Raw genomic sequence first — 20605 nt, 5'->3', positions numbered from 1 at the left:
CGTTATCACATGGCATTCAACGAGAACGCAGGGGTTAAACCCGCAGATGTGCTCGGTGAGCGCACCGTTTGTCTCCTCCGTCTCCGCGTGGGCTCGTAGGTCAATCGCTAAAACAACGGGCTCTCGCTCCTTTTCTCTATTCGGTCCAGGTTCACTGTGCCAGTAACTTTTATTTGTTCGCGGGAGTTTTCTGTTGACACAAACGGTCGCGACTGAACCCCTGGAGGGTAGAGGTAAAAAGCTTCGCTTTAAAAATGTCAGGAGAAAAAAAATCGCGCCAATCCACCCCGTGAATGTGGTTGGAAAGCAAAGCTGTGAACGGCACCCATAACGATTGCTCATGCGACGTCACTTAAATTCACTCACATCGCTGTACAAATAGTAAAACCAGAGAGCAGTGAAATGCACTTACCCACGTCATTTATTACTTCAAAGAGATATTCTTGGTAAGGTTAAATTGATTGATTCTGGGGTTTAACGCGCCGACGCAACGCAGGCGATGAGGCGCGCCGTAGTGGAGGTCTCCGGATTAATTTTGACCACCTGGGGATCTTTATCGTGCGCCGAAATCTCGTACACACGGGCGTTTTTGCTTTTCGCCTCCATCAGAAAAGCGGCCGCCGCGGCCGGGAATCGAACCCGCGACCTCGTGCTCAGCAGCGCAACGCCTTAGCCACTGAGCCACCGCGGCGGGTGGCAAGGTTAAATCAATGCATGATGCATGAACGGTGTTGGTTGAGTTGTATTGGTGTAGCACAAGAGTGGAAACTTTTTTTATAAAATTAAAGTAAGCTCGTGTTAGACGATCTGACTTCTCCGTCTCTGCTCCGCGGACGGAGGCGACGAGATTTGCGGCAGAGAAGGAGGAGGAGGAAGAAATTCTTCTGTTCAGATTTTTGAACAGCCCAGAGTGCAACCCTGGGGAGTGATTCCTTCTTCTGTGGGGCCCATATGCAGTCCGCGCGGCCTGTGTTCTGTCCACCCGCTGAAGCTGGGTATGTAGAGAGGGCCGGGACAGCAGCATCTCCCATTGCTCTTGTTGGGTAGTTGACGGAAAGAAAGGAGGGTGCTCAGGGCTAAAGTCGCACACCCCGATTACGGGGCGGAGTGTTCCTACTTCTGAGCAAAATTTACATTCAGCGTCGGAGCGATTCGGATGCATTTAGTGAAGACGCGTAGGCTGTGGGAAGGAGCCCGGATTGTATGAGCCGTAGGGTAGTTTGTTGTTCTCTGGAAAGGTCAGGGTAAGGCGAAGATAGGGTCTGTCTCTGAAGACGATAATGCTGGGTTATCTCCCTGAATGCGACAAGCGGGTGTCTGGCCTCGTGCAGCTCCATAGCACGGGAGGTAAATCCGCAGGCTTGTTGGGTGGGCGTATTTGTTGCCCTCCATTGAAGCGTGAGGGGGTGTCCAGATGAGCTGAATGGAACCGTTTGGGGAGTGTTTGTTTAGCACGCGCAGTGCAGGTCAGGACACCCAACCCGACTGGTAATTCCAGTAGGCTTGCTGGGAATCGGTGACTACCCTCCGAACACCTGGTTGAGTGAGAGCCAAGATGATGGCTGCCTCTTCTGCTGCCGTCATTTCTTTGGTCCTAAGCGAGGTACACGCAAGGAGTTTGGTTCTGGAGGTAGCCACAATGATGGCGCTTGCTGCCCTCGATGTTTGGAGGCGTCTGTGTAGATAATTGCATGATCCCCACCGAGGGTGATGTTTAGCGCTTGAGCCCATGCTTTTCGGTGACCCTCGCCATGTGAGGGGTTCATATTTCTAAGCAAAGGGAGCATCTTTAGTTTTAGTCGCCAAGAGTCTGGGAGTACGTCAAGCGGAATGACATTCTGGGCTGCCCAGCCAATCTGGTGAAGCATGCGGTTACCCATCGCAGTTCTGAGTCGGACCTTCTGGTTAGAAAGATGGCCTTCTATCAGCTCTTCCACCGTGTTGTGGAGCCCCGTGCTAAGCAGCCTCTGTGTGGACGCACTCATGAGAAGACCAATGGCCTGCTCGACCGCCTTTCTAATCATTATATAAAGCATCTCTATGTCTTCCTTGTTGAGAAGAAGACAGGGGGTTGACGTAAGTGACTCTCGAGAGGACAAAAGCTTCAATTAATCGAAAGGTACCGGATTCATTTAGGCATCGCTTCTTGGTGGCAACTCGCCTGATCATGTGTATGATTTGATTAATGCTGTTTTTGAGGCGCTGCAAGGAGACGTCACTCTTGGTGTTAGCCTCGAGATGTAGGCCCAGGATCTTGATGCTGGGGCTTGGAGTGATGGCTTGGCCATCAAGGAGTATTTGAATGTATTCCTTGATTTGGCGTGAGGGCGAACGACAAGGAGCTGTGATTTTTTACGTAAACAATGGAGGCCACAGGCTTTAGCACATTGGCGTACTAGAAGTGTGATGTAATGCATTGGTGTGAGCTTCCTTTAATATTTGTAACTCTTGGCACATGAGCAAGGTGCGCGCAGGGCCGCTAGACGGGCGTGAGTGGTCACGTGACGCTTTCACGTGGCATTCAGCGTGAACGCAGGGGGTAAACTCGTAGATGTGCTTGGTGAGTCCTCCACCTGTCTTCCCCGTCTTCGCGTGGGCTGGTAGTTAAATCGGTAAGACAACGGGCTCTCGCTTTGTTAGTCTATTAGTTCCTGGTTCGATTCCCGGCGGTGCCAGTAAATTCTTTTATTTGTTCGCTGGAGTTTTCTGGTGACACCAACGGTCGCGAAAGAACCCTTGGTGGGTAGAGGTAAAAAGCTTTGCTTTAAAACGGGGTAGGCGAGCGTGCCGCGCTTCGGCTCCTGGTGTGGCAGCTTCTGTGAAGATAGAAGTCTGTGACAAGCTCAACAACGCGAAGCAAAAAGGTGTACCGGAGTCTTCTCATTAGAGAGGCAGTCACGTAACACGGAAGATCCTCTCTATAATAAGAACCTCCTCCCAAGGGAGTGCTTTGTGGACAATGAGCGATGCAGCCGGTACAAATGTTTCGTTTCCGTTGCTCTTAATTCCCCCCGCAGATGCTCAGTGCCGCCGGGGCCTTTGCCCGTGGTTGAAGCAGACGATATATGTGGTTGATGATTTACATACCCGCTCGTCTCTGAAATTTTTTACCATGTTATATCGAAAAATCGAATTATCGCAACCCCTTTCTTGAAATTTACCTTCCAGAAGAGCGTAATCATCGGATAATCCTTTGTTTCCCGGTTTATCGAATGACTTTTGCGTGAACGCTCCCCGTAAGTCAGAATCAGGGCATTTTCTTCCCCACATTTATATTGCGTTCACGTTTGAGCATCCCATCACTGCACATTTCCGTCAACCTAATTTCATTTTAGAGTGAACCAAATGGATAAAATTTGCGGATAATGCTACCAAGCAAGCTAAAAGGTCTTCCACTCATCTTGATGGCTATATCATGTGCCTGTTCCAAATTTATGTGCCGCTAATACTGTCACGAGCCATGCCTTTAGTTTTGTTTATTTACGTTTTGTTCCCGGCGCCTCGACGCACACATCTATCTTATCTTGCCCTTTGTATCAACCGAAGCGCGCGTTTCCTCCTTCTTTTGCATGCCGCACCGCAATCTAGTTTGATAGGAAACGGGTGTAGCTTTGTGATCCCTAATTTTTGGTCGGCAATGCGTTAGATCTAATTCGTTGTTCCCGGGAGCACTCGAGGTAAACGCGTGGAGAGCAAACACCGCAACATTAATTTCGGCGACGTTCGTCTGTGCACGTCACTTTGCTGATTGCTTATCTGACATTTGTGGTTTTCTTCCACTTTATTCCGGGGCACATAACCGTTATTCCTACACGAACATTGCTTTGTTCTTCACTGCAAGACAACACGGAGTTCACGGACGCCTTTCGTATTTGCCCCTGGAGTTTTTCCTCCTCATAAGGTACGTCGAGTTTTCTGCCTACCCGCTCCTTTCATTCCGTCCCTTAATAGGCATTCCGTTATTCGGGTGGTTAACCTCTTGTCGAATGATCGGCCCAGCTCATTTTATTTCCCTCTTACTTTTTGCTAAGATGCCCACTACGCGAGTTTGCTCCTCAACGTATGATGTGCTTCATATTCCCCAATATTACACCTATCGCCCCCGTTCCCGTGGCCCTTTGAGCTCACTAATGTTTCCCCAAGTTTGCACCGCAAGTACGCATTGCGTGTATGCTCTTCTTTTAATGACGGAAGAAGCCTAATCTCCATTATTAGAAAGGGCTATCGCAACGCCAGTTTGTCTCATAATGAAGTCAATGCACGGCCACCTCACTTTTATTGGATACTACCTAAGAGTGGTGTCACAGGTAGTTGGTTGCACTTAACGCCCTCGAAAAAAAATTCCCCGCATTTCCCCGAGGGGAAGAATGTGAAAGTGCGAATGCACGAGTTGAATTTGCGCGGTTCGGTAATGTTCGCGAAAGAGAGATCACACACACACACACAACTACAAAGAAAGAAAGATGCATTTATTCACAGACACCTATTTGTGTTGTCGTTGTACTTGATTGCTAGAGCGGATCTCAGCTTTGAAATTTCGTGTCAGTACTCCTTTAAGCGGGTGCATTAGCCCTTCTCGCGCCCGATTCTTGGCCAATCCCCCCCGTGGGTATGTGCCATGTCAGCGGCCAGGCAGCGCGCGCCCATCTCCCCCCGTTGCCAAGGAAGACGAGGAGCGCGCGCACCCGCAGCTGTTGCTATGCGGACGGCGGCGGACGCTTCAGGCTCGCTTAAGAAGTGCATTCGCACTTAAAAACACCTCCGCACGCGCGAGTGCAAGTGCGAGTGCTCGCGCGCGCACGCACGCACGCACACGCACAATGCATGAAAAACAAAAACAGACGTTCTGGCGGACAGCAACTTTGGGACTATAATAAAAAATGGTTTTGTGATTTCCTCCGGCTCATGCTAGAAATAAGCGACGCTGAAATAATGAGAATGTCAATGTAGCTGTAATAGAAACATTGACAACAGCACTTAACGATCAGCACATTCTATTGGAATCAATTTAGAAGGGTGAACTAGATAAAAATGGCAGCTTCGAAAAATGTGGCGGTAACATTTGGACGTCGCCATAACCCCTTGGGCTGACTTAATTTCAAATCTTATCCAATCTACGAAGCGCTCAACTTTGCTAGTCTTCTTGAGCCAGAGCGCTTTTAGAAACGAGTCAGGGCACCGTTGTTGGCCTTATCTTCGCTGTACTCAGCGATACGCCAAACCACCACTCGAGCACTGCGCCGACAAACATGATGACGCCGGCACGGAAGACGCGGGCCGTCCTTTGCGTTCAAGAGCAATACTTCATAGTTTCCTACCAAGAATAACCATGAGACTTGTTTGCTTTGCTTGGGCCTTACTAGGAACAGCCGCCGCTATGAGGCGACCTCTGGAGCTCTGCAGTAAGCACACTCACTTGTAGTGTTACAGTGACCTCAAAACCCGATTCCGATTCTGTGTTTCCGCACCAGCTCCGGATTTGCCCCACCAAAGGTTCCACGTGGGCATCCTGCTGCTCTGCATAAGAGGGGCGGCATCGGACGCGGTAAGTCTCGAAATGGCAGTCATTTCCGCAAGACACGATTCCACAGAGTACGCTCCTGCTTAGAATAACCAACTGTCCCTCCAGAGTACAAACATGCCATTTGTCTCCAGGGGGATTGCCGCATGCCCTTTATCCATTTTTTTTTGTTTTGATGGGATCCATCTCTTTATATAACACTACTGCACCTTTTCCCGCCCTCAGTGCAACTACAACGTTCTTTGACCCTCCCTGATCTCCAAATTTAGGATTGTTATCTCGAGCATAAATTTAACTGGTTCTCTGCTGACTCGTCAAACTGGCACATGATAATGTCATGCTGGACATGACTAAACTAGGAACACCATCCGGGAGGCCTGCTGATATTCTAAGCGTGGTTCACAAAGGTAATCACGCGTGAATATCGTAAAGGCAGTTTGTGATTAGCCGACCCACGTCCGCTGTTAGGAACACCCCCCCCCCCTCCCTCCCTCCCACCCCCAGCGAAAAGAGAGATGATAGCCGAAGTGCGGGCTGATGAGAAACTGTTCCCACGAAATCTCAGGTGCCAACAGCTCTGCCAATCTGGCCCCTGGATCACTCCATCCTTGCAGTGGCTTCCTATCTTATGAAGTGAAACACAAAACCAAGTGTGCAGCAGCGCTTCTGATAGTTTAACGGGACTCGTGCACAACGTGTTTTTGTTTTTACAGCGGAGACGTTATATGCTGACTCTCCCCGGTGTTTTTTTAGCGGTGAAGTCTCTTAGGGGCTGGGGCTGTTGGCGCCTCCTGTCGTCGTCGTAATCACCGTCTCATGTAGTCAGGGTACTAAAACACCGGGAAACTCGTTTACGCCCCATGTTAGAACGTAACGCGTACTAATAAATCACCGGTTCACTCGTTTACGCCTCGCACTGGAGCGCTTCTAAACGCGTACTAAAAAAAAACACCAGGACACTCGTTTACGTCTCGCGCTAAAGAGCTTTGTACTTCAAAGACGAGAGATTTTTAATGCAAATCTGATGATAATGATGATTGCTATTGGTTTCCCCTTTGTAGCGGGGTGATGACATGTCAACATACCAAACAGGACTAATACACTTCTCTTTTATACTCTTGGTTTAATACTAGCGCTGCTTAGGGCAGGCACAAAATACTTTTTTGTTCTGTTATAGGTGGTAACTGCCCTAGGCAATATTCCCCTCTCTGCTTTTCGCCCACCAGCACTCTAATATTCTTTTCGTCCCCTCTACAGCGTTGAAGTTAACTTCCTCTGTGCTACCCTTAAATCCTAGGGCTTCTGGAAGCCGAATATTCCCCTCATGTAGATTTGGATGGATACCGTCACATTCTAACACTACGTTCCGCATAATTTCTGTTTCTTTTACGCAGACCACGCATACCCCATCATTTTGTGAATACGTCCCCACAAAGCTCCTAGTTCGCAAGCAACCTGCTCTAGCCTCAAAAAGCAAAGCACTGCCCTGGGAATTATCGTAGAAATTTTCCTTTCTGATGTTCAATTTCTCAGCCCTGTACATCTCTAACGATGTTTTAGCTTCCATTTTTTCTCTTCATTTATTCGTTTCAATCTGCCTTGCCTCTTTTTTGGTTACCTTGGTTGTTTTGGATTCTCCACTGTTCTTTCCGTATTTCATCGTTAGCCTTCTAGTCTTCCGTAACCACTGCGTGTCCACGCTTTTCAAGTATAGGTACCTGAAAACCTTAGCTGCCCACCTTCGTTGATCCATTGCTCTCAACCTCATCTCACAACATATTTTACTCGGTGCTTCTCGAACTTCAAACGACGCCGAGCCCATATCTCCCTGCACTGCTTCGTTAGTTGTTTTTCCATGCGCCCCTAAGGCCAAACGTCCTACCGTTCTCTGGTTCACTTCAAGGCCCGATAGAACGTTCATTTTAAGCTGAGTACAGCATTCGCAAATGTAAGACCCGGAACCATTACTCCTTTCCACACTCATCTCACTACTTCATATTTGTTACATCCCCACAGAGCTCTATGCTTCATTATAGCTGCGTTTCGCTTTCCCTTGCCCTTACGTTGCTCCTCGTGAGTTCTTTAGTAGTTATTCCTTTCGTTTATCCCCACTCCCAAATATTTATATTCCTTCACTCTGGGTAATTCGCCTTGCTGGATAGACACTGCGTCAGTGGTAGCGTCATTGAAAACCATTATTCCTGATTTTTCTGCACTAAAATTTAACCCGACGTCGGTGGCTTCCTGGCCGCTAATATTTATTAGCCGTTGCATATCGGTCTGGTTATCAGCTAAAAGAACAATGTCGTCTGCGTATAACATTCCCGGAATACGCTGTTGTACCACTTCGCCTTGCAGCATTAGGGTTAGGCTAAACCCTACTTGACTTTCTTCCAGTTTCCTTTCTAACCCTGCCATGTAAAGAATTAACAGTATTGGGCTCAAAGGGCATCCCTGTTTCAGTCCCCGATGGATGTTGACCTGCTTGGCGCATTTCTGTCCTTCCCATGTAAGGTGCACTCTACTGTCTTCATAGATTGATATAAGGAACTGTATTAACTCGTCATCTAATCCCTGGAGTTTCAGCATTCTCCACAGCAGTTCTCTGTTTACGTTGTCATATGTCCCTTTAATGTCCAAGAACGTAGTCCATAATGGTCTATTCTGTGCTTTCGCAATTTCAATGCATTGGGTTATCACGAACAAATTACCATCTAATCGCCTGTCTTGTCTAAATGCATTCTGCAGTTCCCCAAGTTCGAATCTATACACCACTGACGTTACTGTGAGGGGTCTGTATGAATCAATACTGGCTTTGTCGCCTCTGCCTTTATATTTTTTTAATTCATCCTGCTTTCTAGCCAGTCCTCTGGTAATTGTTTGGTTTGTATCACCTCATCTATTGCCCTCATAAACGATTCCTTACTTTTAGGTCCAAGCAGGTTTATCAGTTGCATTGGTATTCCGTCCGGGCCCACTGCTGTCTGGGGGGAAACCTTTTGCTCTGCTTTTTTCCAATCTAGGTTGCTCAAACTTATTTCCCTTTCCGCAGCCTTCTGTGGCGCTGATGTTGTCGGTGCAGGCTTCCCTACCACTATTGCCCTAAACTTCTCACTAATCACTCGATGAATATGCGCCAACGCGTGCTTTCTTCTAACTGTTTCCCCTCCTCATAAATCAAGAATTTTCGATGGATATCGTTTTTTGAGCTTAGTAATTTTACATGCTTCCAAAACTTCTTGGATGTGTTTTTGTCCTTCTTCCGTATTTCTGCCATCCATTGTTCGCTTTTCTGCTTGATCTTTGCTTACGCCATTTTCTGTACTTCTAGTTTTTTTTTCCCCGGTAAATATCCCATTTCTCCTTCACTACCTCCGGTTCCATACCAGTTCTTTTTGCTTCTCTATGTTCTCTCGACGGCTTTCTTCACTGGTCAATAGCCTCTTTTATTTCCTTATTCCACCAGCTTCTCGGCTTTCTCTTCCCTTTCCACCGGTTTCGTTGCTTTGCTTCATTCATCTTACCCTTTATGAACGCAATCATTTCGTCGTAATCCCAATTTTTGTCTGGGTATTTATTGATTTCATCTTCCATTCTATCAGCGATGATCTTTAACTGCTCATTGTTCAAATTGGTTCCTCCTATTGTACCTATTTCTAAATTTGTCCGGGTTGCACCTCCAAAGTGCAAGGTAAGCCGCTTGTGGTCGCTTCCTAAGCTGTCTGTTCCATTTTCATCTATCCTCCTTTCCCGCAACCTTTCGTATACTGTCTCGGATACTAAATTATAGTCTATGCTGGACTGCCTGTTACCGCTTTCCCACGTTATTTGTCCGTCGCACTTTTTTTCTGTATTTACTATTACAAGCCGGTTTTCCTGACATAGATGCATCGCCAGAGAAACGTCACGGTCTGTATATCCATCCGAACCGTCTGTATGGGCATTCATATCTCCAACTATGATTATTTCACCCGACTCTTTGAACTCGTTTATATCTCTTCTCAAACAGTTTACCATTTCCTGATTTTCCTCCCTAGCACTACTTCCGGTCCACAGATACACTACTCCTAGCCATGTATTTTTCCTCTCTATGGTGCCTCTAACCCATAGATGCTCTTTACAGCTTTCATGCACTCTCTGCCAGTCGGTCCCTTGTTTAATGAGCATGCCAACACCTCCCCCTCTCTTCATTCCTGTGGTCCCGTTGCAACCTTCCCAGACATAGTTGTCTATGACAGGTGGGGCTTCTAGGTATTGGAGGTGAGTCTCGGCTACAACGTACACGTTTATTTCTTCCCATTCAAGTTGGTTTTGAATCTCCACCCACTTATCAGGCTTTCTGCCTCCCTGCATATTTATGTAGCTGATTAAATATTTATTGCATTTGTTCTTCCCTTTCCGCTTACGAGGTCTATTTTTGTCTTTTACAAAGTTGTTCGCTCAATTGTTTCCGCTGAAATCGCTTCTGTCAAGGTTCTCAGTTACGTCTGTAGGTTCTCCGTTTATCTCTCGGCCTGGCTTTCTCCCAGCGTTGAGTGTGCATGTGTCCCTCGCTTCCCCTTTGTCTCCTAGTTTGCCTTCCTTAGCTGCGCGGGGCCACCTAAAAAAGCTACCGCTCTCCCGCCTAAGCGCCACCCCACCTTGTTTCCTAGCCTGGGGCTGAAGTGAATCCCGTCCCACTGAAAAGCTTGCCTATGTCCAATGCTGCCCACTACCCTGTTCTCGTCTATCACTTCAAGCCCAAGTTCCCTGCCGCGCCTCACGATCTCGCTGTTAGCAGCGAGTACTGCCCGTTCGGTGTGCACGCCTTCGTCACCTCCGGCACGGTGCAGACTGCAGCTGTATACCTCTATTCCTCTATATCCCCCCCCCCCCCTCAAACGGTTTCATCGCTGTTGGCAAAAGCTTATACACTGCATGCTTCGCCCCTCTCCAGCTTTTACGTTAGTGGAAATGGCCCGGGATTTCTCTCATTCTCTCATTCTTTCGTTCTTTTTTTTTTTGCGTGCGTAAATCAAGAAAACCCACTCTTCTCCAGCTCACTTCGGCACATTCTCTCCGTTCGGCCACCTGTTCGCCTCAGGCGCTTTATATTTTGATACAAAATGGCGTATATTGCCGCTAGATAATTGTCTTCGCGGCAATGCATTTGTGTTTAGAAGTGAAGGCGCTTTTCTAAGAACCTATCGGTAATCTTGGTCTTTCTAAGCTGGCTTTCCCACATTGTGTGGAGCGCAGTGAAGTCCACTCTTAAAGAAAAGTAGGCGGCAGTTGGAACGAACCCGCCGGGAGGAGGCCACAGACGATGATTGGGCTGCGGACGCCACGCGTTAGCGCGATGCCCGTCGGGACCCCGAATATCGCGTGGAGGGAAGACGGAAGACGTCGGCGTGGCTAGATTTCTGCTGAACGCTTCCCCAAAAGCACGACAGTGCAGTTTGAGCGGGAGTTTGTGGCAAAACAAAAGCTCACAAACAGCTCCGTTGATCATCCAACTCCATAGTGAAAAGGCATTGAACCTTTTGTTTTTATTTTGCAGCAAATCGAGCACCGACGTTGTTTTTCCACCCTTTCGTTTGTGCACCTGACTGTAGATCTCTTTCTAAATCTAACCGCACTGTACGCTTGGTACTAGCATTGAGGATCCCGGAAAGAGGGGTGGCAACGATAGCTTGTAGATTCACATTATTGACTATGACCAGAACTGTCACTCTTAATTGGTCCCTACAAGCAGCGTGAACGCCGGAATAACCCTGCTGACGTTATCACCATGGCGTCTATTAAAAGCCGTTTCAACGCTAACCTCGAGTGGTTAACTTGTAGGATGCTTTTCTGGCACATTTTTAGGCTTTTAAACTTCATACGCGTGTCTAAATTACCCAATACTGGCACAAAATCAACTGAAGTGTGCTCTGAAAAGAAAAAAAGTGTGTTGCACACATTGAACGCTCGTAGGATACTATTCCCCAACTTTCGGGCCCGACATGTACGTACGTAGTCCTGGATTAACCAAACTCTAAAATGATTTGCACACGCTGGTCGGTTTTTAAAAACGAACCTCTTAATTACCATGCAAGCACGCTAGCAGGATGACCCCTGTATGCAAAGAGTTTGAAGTGACGGCTGTGCGCGCCGCGCATTGCTGTAGGCACCGTGCTAGGGCTCACTGCACGCTCGGAAGTGAGCGCCTAATTTCAAATTAGTTTGATGAAATTGCCATTAACAACAACACAAAAATACCTATTCAAACGTAGGCATATTGAAATGCCGCCGCTTATCGTAGGATACGCGATTGACATCGGGGCGTTTTATCGTATCGGGCTCACCTATTTCGGGGCCGCAGATTGGTACGCACTGGTAATGGTGATGATGATGATGCTCTCAACGGCTCCGGTAGCAAACAGTTTTGTTACAGCCTTTAAATAATTAAGCACGGACAGGGAAACCCTTCTATCTGTTTGAAACGCCTCCTGTGTCACACTTTTGCCGCTTGCCAAAAGGCTCTCAATAAAAGACGATAGGGCCTTAATAATTTGATACCAAAGTTCTTATATAGCTCCACGAAAAATATCCTTCCTGGCAATGCATTTTAATGCATAGCTTTTTTTGTCGAGTACCCCCACAGCCAGGACCGTGTAACAGCCTGCATTTCCACAAAAATGCATATTTCGCGGAAGTTCCACCTTATAGTACTTCTAATAGCATAAATGAAGATAACTGGCCGGGCATAATCTTGAAAAGCCAAAAAATAAGAAAACTAGAAAAAAAATCGCGAAAATGGCGAACCGTGTAACGCCCTGCATTTTCACAAAATTGCAGGTTTCGCGGAAGTTCCACCTTTCATCATTATAATAGCGTAAATAGAGATAATTGGTCGGACAGAATTTAGAAAAACCAGACAATTTGGCTGTGAAGAACTCACAGTCTAGACAAGCGACATACGAATGCTACGTATTAGTAGACAATTTTCTGAATTTCTGCAGAATCTTTTTTTCTATAGCAGTGAAGCCGACATTGAAAGGGCTCGGTGTATATAACGCTCTATAGAAACACATAGGGTTTTATTTATCCCATGGAGGAAAAAAAAGCTTAGGAGAGGCCCCCAGCTATCCCCGCGCATTGGCAAAAGTGTGGAGGAAGTCACGTGTTTTCGGCGGCCATTGGAAGTCGCGTTAGCAACGGCGTCCTAGCAACAGCCCGCCCGCCGTTCGCCAGTCATGGAGGAAAGGCAGCGCCTGCCTTGTCGTCCTATTGCGAAGATTGCTGCTTCGCTTTGCTGCGCTGTGGTCTTGCGGAACTCGAAAAGGATGCTGCGAGTTGCGACAGCGTGAACGCGCCGTCCCGTCGTACACGGTGTGCAGTACGTAGGCAACTTGCAACCGAACGATTCGCAACTCAATTTTTTGGTTATCGCCGCTGCAATATATAGTTTGCTAGGCCGGCAATGCGCGGCAGCGCCTTTGCAACTGTTACAAGGTAGATTCCCAGTTGATATAATTCCATCGTCCTATTACCTTAGTAGGTGTCCGTCTGTTGACTGGAAGAGTGCTGGATCTGGAATCTGGATCTTTTTGTGGTCTCGCTCTGGATTTCGCTTTTCAACGCTTCATACTGCGAGGTTAGTGTATGAACGTTTTCAACTGATATCACCTTGAATTTATTGACACTGAGACAAGTTGAAACTTGGCGAAAAAAAGTTTATTGACGCCACCCACCCTCTCATTTTTTTTACTCAATAAAACGTTTTGCCTCCTCCTCCTCCTCCTCCTCCTTCGCAAAAAATTCTATCTAAGGCACGCGAACAACGGTAAAAACATTCCGCAATTTTTTAGCGTGAAATCTGCATGAAGTGCTGCTTACCTATATATATAGAACGGCCGTTTAATTGACTAGTCATCTGTGGGATTGCCAGTGAAACTGCAACGCAAACTTGGGCACTTTCCAGTCCGGTAGCCGCACGGCGTTCGCCTACTGTTTGCGGCGTTCTCCATCGCTTGGGAACCTATAAACGGCGGCGATTGCAAACAAAGGATGAATGCCCACCAATGTACAGCAATACTTGTCAGCGGAATGATGCACTAACCGGTGGAAAGTGACGCCCAATTCCTTGGGTACCGATCGCGACTTGCAGCCTGGCACCGAGCATTGCGGCATTGTTAGAGCGAGCCGCTTCGAAAAACTGCTGCGGCCACACTGAAGGCCGTGTAACGGTGTAACCGCGCGTTTAGGTTCACGGTCACGCGCTGCAAAACGGCCTTCTACCTGCCTATCAGCTGATTTCCGCCGGCTCGGCGCTGGCAGATGCAGACGACAAGAGAGGCGATACAGGACGGAGGAGGCGGAGAAGGTGCACCGAGAGAGAGAGGCAAAAAGAGTCCGCCAATGGCATGGAGGGCCAATGGTCCGCCATTCGACTTACAGAAATGGAGTTTCCGGCTGCGCTGGGTGTGACGTCAGGGCCTCTCCTAAGCTTTTCTTTCCTCCATGATTTATCCCTATACAGGCACTATATAATAAAAAGGCCCTTGGGACACCATACGACAGTAGGATTCGACACGACAGTAGGATTCCAGAGCTCTCTCTCTCTCTCTCTCTCTCTCTTGGTTATGCGTGCTAGACTCGCATTCTGGAGTCCCTGGGTTAGATCCCCATCCAGTCCCTAATTTCCCTACATTTCCTTTCCATTCAATTATTTTACTTTAGTTTTCGTTGAACCATCGCGCACTTAAGAAGCTGTGTCGCAGCTACTTGCAGATGCCTGATGGTCAATTCCATTATTTTGAATTAAACAGGGAACCGTAATAATAGGATCGTAGGCATAAAATTACCGGATGCCAAAAATGATAGAAAGGCAAAATTGATCCCCGGAGAAAATGCACAGTAGATATACAGTTGAACCCTGAGAACGCGAGAAAGCATCGTATGACCGGGGTGTCGTACGCCCGGGGTGCAGGTAAATTCCGGCCTAGTAGATGGTCTCACGCGACAGGTGGGCTAAGAAGTTATTTAAGCTACTATATTTAGCACATTCTCGCGTGATCTGCGAACATTTTACTGAAATCCCCAGTTTAAAAAAAGCAACGCCTTTGTTAAGCCCCCTCCACTAGCCCGCCAGCCAAGCGCCGCGCGCTACGTGACACCCGTGCCGTCCCGTGCAATTTATAGCCCGCTGGCCTAGCGCCTGGCGCGCGCGCGGGATAATGCCGACGTGGTCGAGCCACTTGAAAGGAGGAAAAGGCGAGTGTGAAACTGCCAAGGTTAAGCGAAACGAACGATAGTACAAGGCAGAGATGAAAGCAAACGGCATTGCCGTACATGGTGGAGACACTCTTTGAACGGTTCCGTGCTGAGCTATTGGGTCAAAGTGCTCAACACAGCCGTTTTTGTTTCCCACAAGAACCAACAACGCGAGCTAGATAAGATGATTCAAACTTCGCGAGTAAACAGTGTTGCGGAGAAAATTATAGCGCGGTCTTGCTACAGCGACTTGCAAGGCGGACAGTGAGTGACCCGAAATGTCAGTTCCAACGGGTACGTGTCTTCACCCGTGCGCGGACGCGTGTGAATTGAGTCCCTCTAGCAAAGAAAGGAGCTCAGTGACAACGCGGCTTTGAAAGACACTGATAAGCAGAGGGCAGAGATATAGGAAGAGAGAACATCGTGAATAAAAGAAACAGATCGGGCAGGCAGGGGAAGCGGCTGTTCGGTCATCGCCGTGGGATGCGTCGTATGTGTTTTCGCCTTCGTCGGCGGCTCGACGGTAACATCAAATCGATTTGATTTATTGATTGTAGGGTTTAACGTGCCGACGCAACGCAGGCGATGAGGCTCGCCGTAGTGGAGGGCTCTGGAGTAGTTTTGACCACCTGGGGATCTTTAACGTGCGCCGAAATCTCGTACACACGGGCGTTTTTGCTTATCGCCTCCATCAGAAAAGCGGCCGCCGCGGCCGGGAATTGAACCCGCGACCTCATGCTAGCAGCACAAGGCCTTAGCCACTCAAGTCCATGGTGCGCCTGCCCTTTGAACTTCGACTTCTCCAGGTCGGCGCGTTGGCGTACTGCTGCCCCGTGGGGCCGTCGCAGGTTAACTCCCGCTCACGAGTACCCGCCTACTTGCTTGCGTCTGTTCAGCAAGTGGTCTGGCCCGCCTGCAGAACTTTGCACATCAAGCAGCTTCGAAAGGGGGTTACTATTAAAGAAGGTTGGGACAAGGCGGCAAAGCGTTGCGAAAAAAGCGGCGGTTTATTCGCGCCAATGTACGTCGTATGAAGCGGACCGCGTGCACCCGAGCGTCATATCATCGGGGTTTTTAATACATTGTTTCTATGGGGACTTTGCCGGGACCGCGGTGATCCGTCGTAAGAAGCGGGTCGTCGTGAGTGCGGGGGACGTATCAGCGGGGTTCCACTGTGTATAGAGGAAATGTGTGTGTAAGAGATAAAGAGGTATATTTTCTTTCTCCGCTAAGAGTCTGAGAAGCTCCTTCTTGAGCCATCTTGTAATTCTTATCTTCCCTCGGTCCACGCAGGGGGCCTTGGCCTCAGTGGCGATGACCGCAGAGTGGCGGCTGAGGGTCTCAAAAGTGACGCTGATGGAAACGGCTGGGTTAGAAGAGTGTCGGGGAGTGGAGCTGCGCTAGGTGTAGCGACTTGGCGACCTTTTATTCTGGGGAGGATGTGCTGGGCGCGAAAAGAAATTGTTGGGCCTTGCAGAATGAGAAAGTGGATTCGCGGCCCAAGTGGTGGGGAAGGTTTGTGAATAGGGCTAAGCTGTCTTGGTGCTGGATGACAAGTGTGATGCTGCGTGTTCAATGAAGGCATGGTATTTCCCATGCATTGCAGTTGGTGCAAGAACTAGATCGACTGAAGACTGACGTGCTACACTGTCCTGACGACTTCTGCCTTGTCGAGAAGTTGTGTCGAAGAGGAAAGTTGGTGAGTATTGAGTGTTTCTTGCTTTAGCACAGCTGAGATGGTTTGTTTTAGCTATAAGTGCAGACGCCGAACACGTTTTTGAATCAGAGGCCTATACAAAAAATTTCCACTTTGTGAAGGTGGATGACTAGCGAAGCTGTTTAGCCCGCAACACCGAGGTGATGCATAATTTTAAACACAGGTGCGAACACATTTATTGTGAACTAGTTGACTGCGACAAGTAAATGAAGCTACCCGTAACAATAGACTCCTTTTAGCGGCAACTTGTCAGACAATTTTTCGTGGCAAGGTTTTTATAAAACGGGAGACACATCCGTTTGACCAAGAGTTGCAGCCAATAGTTGCAGTCAGCATGTATAGTTACAAACTAACAAATTTTGTCAAACTTTATCAAATTTTGTCAGACACAGACGATCCATACGCCCACGCTTAAGTGCGCTATGATATACGTCCGCGTATACCTTCGAATTCAATTTCAGTAGACTCGCGATAATTAAACCTCGAAGGGACCCCAGGATTTTGTTTGAGTTATAAGAAGTTCTCATAAATACGACTCGAGGCAACATACGAACTTGTGTTTTTATGAAACATTCACATATATTTAATAATACAACATTCACACGCAATACTGAAGTGTTATTCACAGTTTGAGAAAAAATGACGAATGTATGAGCGCTTTGCCTGTGTATGACAGTTCAAAACAATGTTTTCGATGCCAGCAAGGGCAGCCAGTTAATTGCTCTGACACGTGTATGCAGGTAATCGGCTTCATTTGTGACGGTTAGCGGCCAAAGGATGGAAGTGCGCAGCAGATATTTTCAGGCAAGGACAGGCAATAGTACGAATCCAACGAATTTACGCAATGGGGCAGTTTGAATTAAGCGACTAGCTTACAATACATTGGAAACATAGCGCGACAAACAAAATTTTGAAATTTGTTTGAATTAACCGAAAGTTTTAACTGTCCGAATGTAAATTATCGCGAGTCTACTGTAACATTAATACTTCTGCCCGTATAAATAAGAAAAAAAAATCAGTATAGATCAAGCCTGTCCACAGCTGAAGAATTCCTTACGCCGTTTTCTGAAGTATGTACTGATCCTTCCTCCATATACGCTCCGATATACTTCTCCATACAAAAAAGAAACGGTTTGCGTTATTTTCCCATTTGGGTAAATTTACTTAGTTTCATACACATATTTTACGGTGAAGCACGTGCCTAAAGGCCGGAATCTATAAATAAAATTAGGCCTATAAAACAGAAGCGCAGCGAGACCCACCGTGTCCTGATTTAGGTAAAAACAACCAGGAAGAGCATTCGACAAAATTAATGTGGCCTGTTGTTTACGGACCTTTAAGTTTTAGATACGTTTAATGAACCTACGCAGCCCCCCCCCCCCCTTTTTTTTTCTTAATGCCATTTGTGGTGTACGCTTAAAGGAAAGAATTGTTTCCCAGTAAAAAATTTCTCACGAGTAAAAAAAAAAAAAAAAACCTCTGGGGTAACTTTAAGCTGTTCAGTTTCTTGATATCAAGATGATAACGTTCAGATGAAGCTTAACTGTCCTCATGTGGCATAGGGGGCATGACAGTGGATTTACCTCGTGAAACCTCATAGGGAGAAGGATACAGTAGCAGGTACCGCCTCTGAATCTGCCGCTTCTACAATTAGCCGAGTATATATTCATTGTGGAAGAATGGTATAATTCCACAACTGAGATGGCGCCCCCAAGCACTGCTCTTCATACTTGTTGCTTACGATTATTGATTAATACATACTGAACATCATTGAGTCGCCCCCTTCGCCCAACTTTTTAAAAAAGATGCTAGTACGAGTTCGAACTCTTCATTTGCGATGTATCCTTCCCGGACACGCGAAAAATTTTCGAATTACATTTTACTCTCAGCCGGATTATGCTACTAATTGGCATGTATGTCGTGCGGCAATAAATGTTCTCACCAAGCATTACCGAGTATACTTTCCTTGCACCTATAATGTGCGGTACTGATTTCGATGCCGAAGCATTGCTTCTATAAATATCCCAGGAAATAATGCGTTGCGAGGGAGTACTGATATAAGTGTCTTATTTCCCCTGCCCAGGAACCACAGCTGGCACAGTACCTGACGGTGAGCTCAATTTTACTTGTGAAATTCACGCAGATAGGTTTGTTAGCGTTTCCTCTCAATCCACAGGGCTGCGAGGCAGGTAGAAAGACAGGATAGCAGAGGCAATGAAATCCCAGATCATCCCCGCACGTTTCTCTCGAGGGTCATCTCGGATGCCATGGCTGAGGGCATGGGCGTGCTTACCGCGAATTTTAAACAGGCAACTGATTATTTAAGACGGGCGGCGATAGATATTCCTGAGGAACCTTAAAGGAAAGCTGAAGTGCTTTCAAAAAAAAAAATTGAGTTAGAGGCACGTTTATATAGTTTCTTGAGCGCTGACTCCGAATATCACATTGAGTTTTATCGTACATGAGTCCAACCGGCATTTATCTTGCAAAACGTGCGGTCCCGTTTGAAAGACGCGCGCTTTTCGTCTTTGACGCCTCTGATTGGTGGCGCCTGTCATGGCGTCAAAGGAGGACACCCTTCGGCCGCGCGGGTTGTCGGAAGCATTGGGAACGATCGCACGGCAGCGGCGCTTGCCATTTCGGCAATTTAGCTTGCAGTTTAATGTTCGCACATGACTGCAAGTTTATTTTGCAACTTCCCGTGCTGTTGGTTCAAGTATCTTGGAGCTTAAATTTGCTTTACACGACCGAGAACTCCAAAGCAGTGACTGTGGCGTCGGCTAGAGGGTTCCGTCAAAATATTTCTGAATTAGGCAACCAGCATAGGGGGTTTCTATTCCTTATGTTAATATTAGGTACTGCCTGAACTGTTTGTTACTATATACGAAACCATTTATGCCCAAGATTCAGCGGCGTTTTATAAACAATCTACCAGTGAAAAGCACGTAGGTGCACTGCGCGAAAAAATAGCATTCATGCGCTGTAAACGTATATGCGAGACATATGTTGCAGGTACACACATAAACCAACAAGCCGACTCTGCTTCCGAATTTCCTTTGTTCGTTGTCGCCCACCCCGCCCCCTTACTCATCCCCATACACACACACGCGTTGCTTTTGCCCAACAAAATACTCGTCCGTTTGCATATAAGGCTGTGTCGATTACAGCTAGCGCGGCAAAAATGAACTCACTGACAAATATTACCTGTGGCTCTTTGGGTCAGGATGTCTCGCATACGAACTCAGGCTACACCTGGGGCTCCTCTGGCGCTTTCGAGAACGATTGCTCGGCCTTTTTTTTAAAGGGTCAACTAAGCAGGCATTTTATTCTCACATATATCTACTAGGTGCCCCCTTCGACGAAGCTGATTATTTGGCTGTAGGATAACCGGTGGTCTGTCATATCCCACCATACGTGCAATTAATTTCTGTATCTAGCATAAACGCAGGCAAGCGGAAACCATATAGGGTAAGGTCTTGGTACTTCCTTTCCAGCGCCCATCTCTGCTTATACAAAAACAATACAGCGGACAATAGGAAAATGTGGGCGTCGATTTTTATACCTGCATCTTTATGATTAATTTATTGCCTGATATATCTGTTGAACAAAGGATTGATTGATTAATGGGGCAATTTGTTTATTATTATTCTGAATGGCGCGCAGGCTGACGATCTGATGCCGGAGCTTGAACGGCTGGCCGTATTCTGCACTACGCCGTCTGCTCCTGCGCCGGGTCAAGACATCACTTCCAATACTTGGGATGCGGTCGACGTCATTCTTTACCTAATGAAAGTTATGCTTTAATCCAGGTGTTTTAAAACACGCAGGCCAAAAAAGGCGAACATAAAATGAATTGAAAATGGTTTCCTGACCTTATCAAGCATGCAAACGATTTAGAAGGGCGTTAGTACGACTTTATTTCGGATTTTTTGTTAAGACGGGACGTAGAAAAGCGGGTAAGAGACTTTGGAATAAGGTAGATCTGTTGTTCTCCAGTGTAACCAACGAAATCATTTTTATAGCTGTAGTGAGATGACATACATTTTGTATATGGTCTTGCCTGTAACACCTAGCTACATACGAAAATAGGATTTTTAGCCGGAAAATAATATTCGCATAATTTAAATATC

The 20605-nt window shown here is 47.1% G+C and overlaps 1 protein-coding gene across 1 annotated transcript; it reads left to right on the top strand.

The window, feature by feature from the left end:
• Positions 1-5236: 5236 nt before the first annotated feature.
• Positions 5237-20338, top strand: LOC144144142 (uncharacterized). The gene is made up of 5 exons (XM_077675525.1): positions 5237-5402; positions 5472-5545; positions 16365-16457; positions 18559-18585; positions 20139-20338. The coding sequence occupies exons 1-5, from the start codon at positions 5330-5332 to the stop codon at positions 20277-20279; spliced, it is 408 nt and encodes a 135-aa protein (XP_077531651.1). The 5' UTR covers positions 5237-5329; the 3' UTR covers positions 20280-20338.
• The last annotated feature ends 267 nt before the right edge of the window (positions 20339-20605 follow it).

Source organism: Haemaphysalis longicornis, unplaced genomic scaffold, assembly GCF_048455015.1.
Source record: "Haemaphysalis longicornis isolate Haplotype H1 unplaced genomic scaffold, Haemaphysalis longicornis Haplotype H1 scaffold_1, whole genome shotgun sequence".
Classification (NCBI taxonomy): domain Eukaryota; kingdom Metazoa; phylum Arthropoda; class Arachnida; order Ixodida; family Ixodidae; genus Haemaphysalis; species Haemaphysalis longicornis.
Note: the sequence above shows the minus strand (reverse complement) of the source record. Positions and strands in the feature narration are given on the sequence as shown.

What these genes read in the sequence shown, in the direction of transcription:
- LOC144144142 (XM_077675525.1), top strand. Translation starts at nt 5,330, where the DNA reads ATGAGACTTGTTTGCTTTGCTTGGGCCTTACTAGGAACAGCCGCCGCT. An exon ending in GAGGGGCGGCATCGGACGCG is followed by an intron (nt 5,546 to 16,364) that starts GTAAGTCTCGAA and finishes CATGCATTGCAG; the next exon opens with TTGGTGCAAGAACTAGATCG. An exon ending in TGTGTCGAAGAGGAAAGTTG is followed by an intron (nt 16,458 to 18,558) that starts GTGAGTATTGAG and finishes TCCCCTGCCCAG; the next exon opens with GAACCACAGCTGGCACAGTA.